The sequence below is a fragment of the Eublepharis macularius genome, chromosome 4 (assembly GCF_028583425.1).
Source record: "Eublepharis macularius isolate TG4126 chromosome 4, MPM_Emac_v1.0, whole genome shotgun sequence".
NCBI lineage: Eukaryota > Metazoa > Chordata > Lepidosauria > Squamata > Eublepharidae > Eublepharis > Eublepharis macularius.
Genome location: NC_072793.1, coordinates 37,523,162 through 37,536,104, shown reverse-complemented (window position 1 = coordinate 37,536,104; position 12,943 = coordinate 37,523,162). Strand labels below are relative to the sequence as shown.

The window sequence follows — 12,943 nt, the reverse complement described above, 5'->3', positions numbered from 1 at the left end:
TCCAACAGTAACTCTGAGACTAGTATAACTTCAAGGCATTTAACTGAGTCAGGAAGGGTCAGCGGAACCCTATCCTAAGTGAGACGTGTGATGTATTTGTTGCTGATAGTGAGAAATATAAAGGCAGCTGAAATCAATGGGATTAAAGTAACTGTAGTTTTAAACAAAGCACTTTTCTAGACCTCATGATACTGTTGAGGAGACTAAGGGCCAAGCTACAAGTGACGAATGACACTTGAATGGCAAGTGGATTGAGTGGAGTGCAAGTGAACAGGGAGAAATACACTTGCCATTCAAGTGTCATTTGTCACTTGTAGCTTGGCCCTAAGAGCCAAGCTACAAGTGACACCTGACACAGGTTGGACACTTGTCAGCTTCCCTTAATTGAAGTTTACAGAGTGGCAGTCTATGGAAGGGAGAACATGCGGTCGGGAGAGGATTGCAGGCGTCGGGCTCTTGCTGGGCGCTGCCCTTCCCCTCTGCTGGGTGTGTGTGTGTGGGTTTCTGTAAACTTAATTAAATGGAGAGCCAAGCTGTAAGACCAGGATGCCTACATTTCCCATCAGAACTTGAGGGAAGCTGACAAGTGTTCAACCTGTGTCAGGTGTCACTTGTAGCTTGGCTCTGAGACTGCCCTGTACATCACTTGTCTATCACATGTTCCTACTGCTCTCCTCTGTCTTCCCTCTTTCCTTGCTAAAATATTTTGATTTCTTTCTCTACATAAGCAGATCTTATAGTAAGGAATCTTATAGTAAGGGATCTATGATCCCTGCCATTGAGTAAGCTTTTTATCTTGAATTGTCTAAGAAACACAGTTTCATAACCAACAAGTTTGGCCAGACCTGATATCAGCTTTGAGAGTCAAGGCTTCTCCAAGCACATGAAATATGCAATGCTACTCACATTTCTTCTACATATATCCTGCAAGCCAGAGGTGGACTGGGGTTTTTGATCATGGTGGACTCTCATCTCTTTGCAGTTCAGATGGAACCTGTAAAATGATTTGTGCAGGTGTTATCCTTGGGATAATGGCTGTGTCACCTGTGACACATCTATATTTAACACATTCATAGCACTTTACTTTAGTCTCCAAAACATTCCATAGATAATTCAGACTAGTCCTCAGAATGGTATGAGTTTATTTGTCACGGTATGACTCCAGCAACATGTGTGAAAGATAGAAGCTTGTTATTGCCCCACTGGTGTCATTTTCTCCTACAATTGTTTCAATCAGCATGGACTTATTCCATGGGGAAGTAGCTCCTATATTGCTGTGAGTTCATATTAAATGGGCACCACTAACAACAGCCCTGCAAGGTGGGCCAGCGCTATTATACTCATGCAGCCAGTAGAAAAATTTGAGGCAAGAGAGAACGGCACATCTAAGACCAATCTGTGAATGCATAGGTAAACTGAGAATTGAACCACGGACTTTCAGCACATAAGTCAGGCATTTTAGCACGACATTACACCAGCCTTGACTTAGCAGGTGAAAGGGGAGCAGGCAGATTTATCCGTCATTTCAACACGGTGCTGAAGTGCAACGCCAGGAGCAAAGGAGGTTTCTTTGCAAAGGAACCTTGCCGGCACTTGCAGTCAGCTCTACTGGGATTTGAAGCACTATTTTAGCAATCCTGACCTTTACAGGCTGGACCTTCTGGGTGCTTTAGCTGATGTCTGTACAGCTGACAGGGGCCAGTGTGTGCCATGCAGCTTACATGGATGGCTTTGGGTAGGGCAGGTGACTCAGAGGAAAAAAACAGTCCTTGCTATTCTCCAGGACATGTTCTGGGCTTTTTCTCTTGCCCTGCAGCAATCTATGAAGACTGTGTTAATCTACAATTTCTAAAAATTTATCAGCTTTCCCCCCCTTAAACCTGGGTTGCATCTGTGCAACATAAAATATTGCACTCCAGCAATCATTTGGAACAAAAAAATCCAGTTGCAAATGATTGCTACAGGGTCATGAGAGAACAATATTCAAAGATGTGTGTGGATGCAGCCTTAGTCAGGAAATTTGTCTACATCTCCTGTGTTTACCCGGGACTTAATCTAATTCCTAGGTATCAACAGATGTGCTTACATTCTTTGTTCATGTGTTTTCATTTCCTTTTTAATCTTTCCCTTGCCCTGCCAGCAGCAGGCCTATGCTCTGTTCAGCACTCTTTTGGGGGCAAGGATTTGTAGCAGTAATTTCTCAAAAAGATAAGTGTTGCGGTTGATACCTGTCTGGAGCAGATAGCCTCTGACCAGGAAGTCCTGCCTTCTAATCCCTCATGTTGAGAGATGGGGTGGGCTGTGGTTACTCAATCAGAAAGAAATTCAGTCTGTATGCTCAGAGATATTCTTGCGGATTTGGGGGGGGAAATGCCCATTTTATGAATGCTTGCATTAGCAGCCAGAATGCACAGGGGTTTTGTAGCTCTGCTAAATTCTTGCTCCAATCAAGTATATGGTTATCTATGCCAAAGCACTTCTCTTAACTATTCATTTTAACTTCAGAGCTGCCAAGTCTTTCTTCTTAGTGGGGAATCCAGTGCTGTACTAAAGAGGTGATTTTCAGTGGATGCTGAGAAAAGGAAGCATCGGCAGTGGGTGTTTCCAGCATCTTTTAATGCTGCTGTTGGCTCTACAAGTAGGCAGATCTCAGGCAATGGGGGTGGACAGGCGGCAGAGAGCCTCGGCAGCACTCTCTCTCAGTTTCCTCTCTTTAATCTTTTCCATCACAGCATTCAGCAGCAGCTACTGGTGTGAAGGAACCAGGAAAGTAGCCAAGCCTTTCTGCAGTGAACTCCGGGGTGGAACGCACTGCATCCGCTTCAATAGCTCTGGTGCAAATGACAGCAATGTGGTTCAGTACATCTGGGAGACAGGCGACGACAAGTTTGTTGACCGAAAGTTTCACGCCGGCATCTGGTATTCTTGTGAAGAGATTCTTAACGGAGAAGGTGAGTGTCTCTTACTCCAATCGCTTAGTTCTCAGTCCTTATGTGTCTATGTGTATGAATCTCTGTTATGTGTCTGCAATCCTAAGAATACTTTCTGGGAGTAAATCACACTGAACAAAATGGGACTTATTTCTGAATACACCTGCTTAAGCTTGCTCCCCAAGCTTAGATTTTGAATCCAGGATGAGATGAACAAAAAACAACTCTGTTAAAAACTCTTCCTTTTTACAAAAGAAGTTGAATTTAACTTGTTTTTTTTTAAAAAAGAATAAATTAACTTTAGTTGCGGTCCTTAAATACACACAGAGTATCTTCTTTCTCTTAACTCAGAAGTAGTCACATTGTAACAAATGATGTGAGGATTCCAGCTCATGGCAAAAGCCAGTGTTAAAATTCAGTTTTATCCAAAAAAGAGAGAAATATATTATTTTTAGACTCACTCAGAAGAGTTTCAGAGAGCCAGCCTGGATCATCAGTTCTGATCATTTGACAATTAAAAATGCAATACTCAGTGCTACAACAGTAAGAAATCGTCATAACTTTTTATTGTACAGGTAAGTATGAAAGCTTTTTGAAAAAGAAGGAAGATTGGCTATTCTGCTTGGCTTTTAAATATAGTTTGCATAAATATCAAGGCAGGTTAAAAAAAAGTCTGCCTTGATGAGAAACTGGCTCTTCGGTCTCCCAGTCATGTATTAAGGGCCGTTTAAGCTCCACAGCTTAACAGAACTGGTACAGTGCTGTTGCTAATATTATGAGGATAGCAAAAGATGCTTCTAGTTCTCTCCCAAGGTAAAGGTGAGGTAGTGGGGCATTTTCATGGGACAACTAGTGTATTTGGGGATATGTTTAACTCTACCTACCTCCCCCCCACCCCGCCCCGCTGTCCTTAGACTCTAAATAATTTTTTCCCCAGCCAAGCAAGTCAGCCAGGGCTTGGGGGATGACTTCAGGGGTAGGACTTGCAGGGAGAATTGAAGGATGCAGAAGGGCTTAACTACCTCTTCCACTCCCTGGTAAGTGCCCACTCCCCGCTTCAGGCATTTGTGTAATCTCAGCAAATTTCATGTGAAGAGAGCCAGTGTGGCATAGTTTACTGTCAAACTATAGGAATATTTGGGAGATCCAAATTCAAATCTCCACTAAATGTGTGTGTGTGTGTATTCCAATGCTGTGTTTCCACCCAATAGGGCCCCTGTTTTGCTAGTAATGCTTGTTGGGTGCCCTTGGGACCTGGGACAGTGATTCTCCCTCTGAGCCTAACCTCCCTCACAAAGTGTTTTTTGTAGAGATAAAATGTAGGAGGGGAAATGTTGTAAACTGCTTTGGAGTCCATAGTGGAAAGTGTGGTATAAATAGCTAAATAAACAAAATCATTTGCCAATGTTACATTAAGGTCTACCCCAAGAACAGTTTCTCACATTTTACTGCAAATTTGGTACTCCTCACAACCTCAGCTAAATTGAATCAAACCTGATGTATCTCTGTTTGGTTGTAAATGATTAGTTTCATCTGTGTGTAGGTCTCTTTTACTTTTATCAGCAAGTCATGAATTTTGGGACCATTTTCTTGTCTGTTTCCTAGCAAAAACCAATCTGTCTGAGGTAATCTGCTTGGCAATTTTTAGGACTATCAGCTACACACTTTAACAATACAATCACTGGCTTATAGGGAATCGGTCTCTCTGACTGATGTAACTTCCACCCTTTGTTTCCAATAATCTGTTGCCTGTTTACATATCCACCACATGTGAAAAAGTCTGTCTTCTGTACCTCATTTTTATCATTTTAATGATAAAGCTAACGTAATCCTAACAAGTCAATTCTGTCATTTTTATTCTTCCCAGTTTCATTTTTCATTGCACTTCCTCCATCCACAGGAAGTCCATTCAGTTTTCTGCCTTTCATGATGAACCTTTTCTATCAAAGAAGGAAGCAACAATTCTTCTCCGCAAACCAGTAATTTAATTTCCTGCTGAGGAAAAATAGTACCCTCAAGCTCATGCCCTTAGGTCTCTCAGCAAACTATTGAGATGACATTTGTACAATGACATTAGTCTTCATAAATACCAATGTTATTCTTTGCAGCTTTTTTCTTATTTGAAATGATGAGGCGAGAAACCAGTTTTGTCAGTCACCCAAGAAGCTTCAGAAAAATATCATTCTGAGAAAATAGCATGAAGGAAAATGAGTGAGGAGTCATTTTCAATACTCTAAAAACTGGTCAGGGGACAACAGTGACATAGTTATGAGGATATCCAAGATTATGATTATAAAACACTTTGCATAACTAAAAAGGCTATGGGAATTATTAATAACAACAATAATCAAGGACTCCCAGAAAAGGCTTAGGGGAAGAAGTTTTCATCATTTAATAAAAAAAAAATTGGCTGAGGAGATTGGCTGGAAAGCGAAGTGATCGGATTAGCTCAAGGTGGACTGGGAGAGGTACAAAAAGGAGACTGACAAAGTGAGGAGGGGACCTGAGGAGAGCTAGAAGTTCAGGGAGGGCTGGCTTCATAGTTTTGATGGTCTTAAGAGACATGAAATGGATCCCTTGACAGGGTTGGCTTGTGGGTAGATATGGGAATTGCTGAGGCCAAGCCAGCCTGCTCTGCCTGCTACTATTCTTCACTTCTGAGAAGTGCTGTCGTCTCACAACAGGCAGAGTGGGCTGACTCCATCCTCCTTCAGACTCCATCCTCCTCTACAGAAGTCCTGCAACAAGGGTGTGTATGTGTGCTCACATGCATATGTATGTGACTGGCTTCCAGAGTTTCAGGGCAAGAAGAGCTTCCTTCAGCACACTAAAGATGACCATCCACAGACCCGTTGCAAGTTGCAGAGGAACCACAGCTGGTCAGTTTCTCGTCCATCTGCCGGCAACTTTGCAACCCAAAGCTCTATTGCATCATAGTTCCTGCCCATCCTCCTCCTCTGCCAACCCATAGGCAGCCATAAGGTTGAAGAGGCATCTTGTTGTCAGCATTGCTACTGCTACCCCAGCTGGCCACCTCTTCATTTTCTGCTTATTGCCAATTACCAACTTGAAAGTGAAGTGGCCCAACTGTCAGTGCACACGATTAAGCCTGCAGATGGTATCCTGAGTCCAGGCCCTTCCTCCCTGTCTCATATATTTTTAAGCGAGTGGTGATTATGGAGGCCCAGAGACCCCAGTGGGTGCCCACCTTTTCTGACCTTTGACAGTGAGGTTCCTCTCAAATAAAAGATGGTCACCATTCTATCAAAGGAGGAACCCAATTCTAAACTGCTTTCTGCTTCTGCAAGGGACTGCACAATAAATTATGGGAGATGGTCTGTAAGAAATATTTTTTGTGTAATTAGAAGAGTAAAGCTTTTATTAATTCTGAATGAAAATGCAGAAGCACTGAAGGGAATTCAATAAGACCTAGTAATGGGCTGGCTTAGTTTAGGGCAAGAAGGAAATACAAGGATCTGAGATGAGCCAAACAGCTGAAGAAGGAAGCAAAAGTGGTCTCTGATCATTAGAAAGGTGAAAGGGTCTAGCAGGACAGAAAGATACCTGTGAGAAATGTCACAGCAAAGCCTAGAAATGTGCCATTGGAATGAGATGAATAGCCGGGGTGAAAAGATGCATTTTGGAGACATTGAAAAGACTGGATGTTGTTGGAAGGAGAACTTCATTATCCCAATAAAATATAAAAATTAGTTCTAAGAACTTAGCCAATGAAAAGTGCTGCAAATGCGGCTGTGAGATATTGCCCACAGAATTGTATGCTTGAAGACTGTGAGTGTTTGGATCAAGACTGATTTTATGTTTCCACAGAAGAAGTTAGAAGTTGCTGAATATTACGTACATTCCTTCAGGGGACCTTCACAGGAGATTATTTTGCACTTGTTTGACACTGAAATATAAAAACTCTGAGAGATGCATACAGGCGTTCTTTTTTTTTTTTTAAATCGCCTACTCCTTGAAAATATATGGGAGCAGCAACAAGAATGGATCTTAGCTCCATCCTTGTATATTTGAAATGGAAAACAGCTGGAAAATGACAGTGTAGACTTCATATCTGAAGCTACATGCGTGCATTTGTAAAGCATTCAAAATTTTATTTTGCATTATAAAGATAAGCAGAGAGAGCTGCTGTACCATAGTGGTTAAGTGGCTGGGATGTGAGCCAGCACTCTGCTGGTTCAAACCCACTACTGCAAGGAGCTCAGCAGGTAAGCCACTCTGCTCAGCCCCAGCTCCCCAGCTGTATTGTGAGGATAATAATAACACTGACTTTGTTCACCGTTCTGAGTAATCTGTCTAGAAGAGCAGTATATAAGTGCAATTATTATGATTCTTTTAATTTCTTCCCTTTGCATTTGAAATAACACTGGAATATTTTATCTCAGTGTCTCTGGCCTGCCCCACCATCTGTTCTTAACTCCCTGCTTGATGCTTGTGGGAGGTAGTGTTCCTGCAAGTGTTGGGAAGAGAGAAGGCTAAGCTGGCTGATGAGACATCCAGGTTTTTTTTTAATGATAACTGAAAGTATACACTTTATATGCCTTGTAGGTGAGAAATGTAGAAGTTTTATCAGCCTGACTCCCCCAGCGGATCGAGGTAATTATATACTGTCATTATTTTTGGTTTCTACTGCTTTATTTTCGTGTTCTGAATCATAGGCAACTTGGTCAAAGTTAATTCTACTTCCATGGTTCAGATTTAAATTCTGATCACATTTTTTCCCCTGAATTTTGAATGGGAGGGAGGACCTTTCATTTTAGCTCCAGGGTACATCATTCTGGATATGGCCAACAACAGCCCAAATTGAATCTCATATCTGAAGCTGAAAAGAACTCTGAGAAAAGCAGAAACATTGCTGAGCATGACGCTTCAGGCCTACTGGTGGAGTTATATGCCGTTTCCTATCATCCTTCTTGACGCTGACTCTCACTGCAATCCTAAGTACATTTTCCTGGGAGTAACCTCTGTTGAATAAAATGAGGATTACTTCTGAACAGGGCTTTTTTTCTGGGAAAAGAGGTGGTGGAACTCAGTGGTTTGCCCTCGGAGAAAATGGTCACATGGCTGGTGGCCCCGCCCCCTGATCTCCAGACAGAGGGGAGTTTAGATTGCCCTGTGCGCCATGGCGTGGAGGGCAACTCCCCTCTGTCTGGAGATCAGGGGGCGGGGCCACCAGCCATGTCACCATTTTCAAGAGATTCCGGAACTCTGTTCCCCCGCGTTCCCCCTGAAAAAAGCCCTGCTTCTGAATAGACCTGCTTAGTATTGCTGTGTTTGCTTCAGATGAGAAGCCTCCAAGGAGAGCACTAAGCTCACGACAAATCTGATGTCCATTTTGACAGCTTTCAATGTAGTGTATTGTTGGAGAAACAAAGAGACCTGTGCTCAAATCCCTGCTTGGTCACAAAGCTCACTAGATGCCTTGGAGCAGTCAATCTTGCAGCCTGATCTATCAATGGAACGGATGACAGTAGTACCCTATTTGCCACCTGGATGGGATAAGAAGATTTAAGAAAGGATGGAATAAAAATATGATAAACACACACACACAAAACCTCCTGGGCAACCTTGGTTACCAGGAAGTTTGGGTGGGGGTTCCTTGATCTAGTCTTCTTCAGTTTAGTACTCAACTTCTGTAGGTCCTTGGGCTAATAACACTTCAGGAGGGTGATTTAGTTTGATAAAATGGCAGAGGAAAGTTAATCACCCCATTCTCCAGCATCACTGCTCTGATAACTATTGAAGCCCCCATGGGTTTTAACATACACCCCAAAACACAGAGCTTCTATCACAGAACTCATACATCATATGGGTCTTTCTTCCTAAACAGATAAACTTAGAGCCAAGCTACAAGTGACGCCTGACACAGGTTGGACACTTGTCAGCTTCCCTCAAGTTTTGATGGGAAATGTAGGCATCCTGGTCTTGCAGCTGTAATGGAGAGCCAAGCTATAAAACCAGGACGCCTAAATTTCCCATCAAAACTTGAGGGAAGCTGACAAGTGTCCAACCTGTGTAAGGCGTTACTTGTAGCTTGACTCTCAGTTAAACCCAAACTCAAATACAAAGTTTGTTACCAGGGTCTCTAAAAAACAGTAATTTGTATATGTGTATGTATAGTGTTAGAAAGAAGAAGAAATATCAAATTGGGCTTGGAAAAGCTGGCAGCCTAACTGTTTTTGACCTTTGTTTTCCAGGGGTTCTGTGGCTGTCCATTGCAGCAGAGCTCCTCTACATTACTTTGCTTCTAATGGGTGTCACTCTCATGTTGATTGAAATTTGCCATTCCATCAGCATCCTGGATGGGCTGAAGCTCAATGCATTTGCAGCAATATTCACTGTTTTAGCAGGTATGGCTTGGCACTACCTTTGACTGTTCATGCATAAAAATGCAAGAAACAATTTGAATAAGCAAAATTTGTTGGACTTCTACTAAAAAGTAGGCCAGTGCAGGCTCAACTAAAGGCATCTGATACTTGTGGGGACTGGCTGTACTGAAACTGGGCTGGTTGACCTATCTCCTGATCTCCATGGTAGTTACTTTCCTGTAATAACTTTTCATGCCTTGCTATAATGTGTGGCATAGCTTCTTACACTCATTCCTAATTACACGAAAAGCTTCTTTATCTACCATGAATGAATACCACTCCACTTATGAACACTTGATGCTGATATCATCATATATGGTGCTTCTTATAGGGTTGCCAACTCTAGGTTGGGAAATTCCTGGAGATTTGGGGGTGGAGTCTGGTTTTGGGGGGGAAGACCTCAGCTGGGTATAATACCATAGAATCCATGACTCTGAAACAGCCATTTTCCCCAGGGTAATCGATCTCTGATGGCTAGAGCTTGGTTGTAATTGTGGGGGTTCTCCAGGCCCCATCTGGAGGTTGGCAACCATATGTTTCTGTGTAAGAAATGGTGCCATGCATTTCAATAGGTGAATGGAACTACTATGGGGAGTTGCCTATGATGAGATTAGGTAGCATAAATACTACCTGTCAGTTCCTGAAAAACGTACTTTGCAGATGTACCTTCAGGAATGCACTCCAAATTTCTCTACTCCTTAAAAAATTCCCTTCATCTGTATGTCTTCCCCCCCCTTCATCTGTATGTCTCACGTCAAAATCACACACATCCCTGCCTTAGTATGATATTTAAATTTCTTATCTAATCATATGTAAACCACCAAGGGCTATGCGTCTTCAGTGAGTCAAGCTTGAACCATGAAGAAGAGATTGATCCCATACATTATTCATTACAAATCCATAAACCAAGTAATGGAATTGGAATTGAAGAGCAAATGGCAGACATTTCTTCTGGATATTCTTTTCTCTCTTTCTTGAAATTTCACCCAATAATCTACAAACCTTTGCATAAATTGAAGACGAAGTTGAGAAAGAATCATTGCTAGTGTTGTATTTTCTAATATTTCAGGCCTCCTGGGAATGGTTGCTCACATGATGTATACAACGGTATTTCAAATGACTGTCAATCTTGGTCCAGAAGACTGGCGTCCACAGACCTGGGATTATGGCTGGTCCTACTGGTAATTTTTTAAAAAACATAATGAATTATCATGATTCAGAAATTATTCTGATTTGTTAGTTTAGAGCTATTTTATTTATTTATTTATTTTATTATATTAGATTTTTAGTCCACCCTCCCCGCTGAGCAGTCTCAGGGCAGGGCTCAACATTTTAATTTACATAAAAACACATAAAAGCAGATAAAACATTACAATAAAATTTAAAACACTACATACAATAGAAACTTCTAAGATGGTGATGGAAGAGTTACTTCATTTCAGACATGGCCCATATATCCATATCTATATATATATATATAGGTATATATAGGGTGGTGGACAGATCTTGTCAAGTCAAGTATGGCTGGCGGGGGCCCAGTCTAGCCTCCACCATATGCCTGGCAGAACATCTCTGTCTTACAGGCCCAGCGGAAGGATAATATATCCTGCCAGGCCCTGGTTTCATCAGACAGAGAGTTCCACCAGGCCGGTGCCAGGACCGAAAAGGCCCTGGCTCTGGTCGAGGCCAGGAGAGCCTCCCTAGGACCAGGGACCACCAAAAGTCTTTTGTGTGCAGAACGAAGTGTCCTCTGGGGTATATACAGAGAGAGGCAGTCCTGCAGATATGCTGGACCCAGTCCACACAGGGCTTTATAGGTCAGCACCAAAACCTTGAACCGGACCCGGTACTCAACTGGTAGCCAGTGCAGCTGGCGTAATATAGGTGTTATATGTTCCTCTATCGGGACTCTTGCAATCACCTGTGCAGCTGCATTTTGAACCAGCTGTAGTCTCCAGATCAAGCCCAAGGGAAGCCCTGTGTAGATCAAGTTGCAGTAGTCTAATTTCTTTGGCAAGAAAAGGGTGTCTGGACAAGTAGCACTGTCTGAAGGCCCTTTGCTACTTTATGTATGATCTACTGCTATTCTATCTAGGCCAGATATCCCCCATTCCTTTGCAAAAAGAAGAAAAAAACCCTGGGTGATAGAGGTCAGGCAATGACTTTGTAGAGAATCCATATGTAGCAGTAGGTAGAGTGAATAAAGTACAAAGTACTTGAACTCTGGGGGAAGGGCCAAACTGACTGTAAAGTTTTGACTATTAGAGGAGGGGAAACACACATTTGTGAACCTTCATCCCTTTAAAACTTGAAAGTGACTTAGAAATAAAGATGCTTTACTTGAAAGAGAAGGCCTATTTTGTGAACGTGACTAGTTGGACAAGTAGGAGAGTTTAGGAGGAAAGTGGTGCCCCCTCAAAGCGCACATTTCATCTCAAAAACGTTCACAAGCAAACAGTGGTATAACTTCATGAATATTTAATACCAAATCACTCTAATATTAATTGACTTATTGATTACAAAGTCTTTCTAACAGTCTGCTCCTATATTTTTCAGAATGATCGCCATAGCCATGAAAGAGAAAAACTTGTTTATTTAATGAAAGGTCAAGTCTCAGAACTTAGAGGAGACATCCATGGACTGCACAAAAGTGCTTTGAAGTCCAATGTAAAGTGAAATTTAAAAAAAGATGTATGTGTACTTTTCTGCTGATTTATGCCTGAATTTTCTTGTTGACAGTCTTGCATGGGGTTCCTTTGCTTGCTGTATGGCTTCCTCCGTGACCACAATGAACAGATACACTAAAACTATCCTGGAATTTAAATATAAACAGAAAAGGCTGGAAAGAAGTTTAAAGGTTAAACCCAAGACTTCTGCTCCGGAAAAAGCATGGAAGATGTACATTGATACCATTCATAACACAACTGAGGACTTCATGCATCAACTGACAGACGTACACGGTCTGGCCAATTCTACAGTGTTTGCAGAGTTAAATAATATTCCTATGACACACTATGAAGAATATTGCTAAATGTATAGGATACAACTTTTGGGAAGATTGCCAATGTGTACTTTTGATGCATTCTTTTCTTTGGTAATGACTGACATTCTAACCGGAAAACATTTGGGAACATACAAAGAGAGAGCCAAGAAGAAACTTCTTCCTCTTTGTTTCCTCTTTCCTTTTGCTTCTCTCTCGAGGACACGACCCAGCCAAAATTAAGCAAAGTTTGTTTCATTCTTCTATTGAAACGAGTCTTTAAATAATATTTAACATTGGCAGTATTGTATCTTTAATGTGAAGAATGTTTATTATTATTACTATCTTCATCAAGATCACTTCATGTACTTCTTTAGAGTAAAGATGGGGAAATTATGGATATTTCTGTTCCAGAGGACTTCAAAATGAAGCTAAATACAGATCATCTCTACAAATAAGAAAACAACCTGGTTTGTTTTGATACAACTCTTTTGGCTTTACCCCTTAAGTAATTGCTTGTTTTTCCCTTTAGAATGTCTTTAGGGGTTTTGCTATGTGAAGTTTACGTGGTCCACACTTATTATAAATAAGTTTTACAACATTGTAAATGATTTCACTTTACCAACTTCCATGGGCTTTTTAATAAT

The 12,943-nt window shown here is 41.6% G+C and overlaps 1 protein-coding gene across 1 annotated transcript; it reads left to right on the top strand.

Annotated features, from left to right (window-relative positions):
* The first annotated feature begins 2,656 nt into the window (after window positions 1–2,656).
* On the top strand, window positions 2,657–12,452 carry GSG1L2 (GSG1 like 2). Its single transcript, XM_054978245.1, has 5 exons — window positions 2,657–2,951; window positions 7,497–7,544; window positions 9,146–9,298; window positions 10,386–10,497; window positions 12,056–12,452. Exons 1-5 carry the CDS (start codon window positions 2,657–2,659, stop codon window positions 12,345–12,347), a joined length of 900 nt encoding a protein of 299 aa, XP_054834220.1. The 3' UTR covers window positions 12,348–12,452.
* The last annotated feature ends 491 nt before the right edge of the window (window positions 12,453–12,943 follow it).

Excerpts from the sequence above, each read along its gene's own strand:
- GSG1L2 (XM_054978245.1), top strand. The coding sequence starts at position 2,657 with ATGGGGGTGGACAGGCGGCAGAGAGCCTCGGCAGCACTCTCTCTCAGT. Across the intron at positions 2,952-7,496 it reads AGAGATTCTTAACGGAGAAG|GTGAGAAATGTAGAAGTTTT; the intron begins GTGAGTGTCTCT and ends TATGCCTTGTAG. Across the intron at positions 9,299-10,385 it reads AATATTCACTGTTTTAGCAG|GCCTCCTGGGAATGGTTGCT; the intron begins GTATGGCTTGGC and ends CTAATATTTCAG.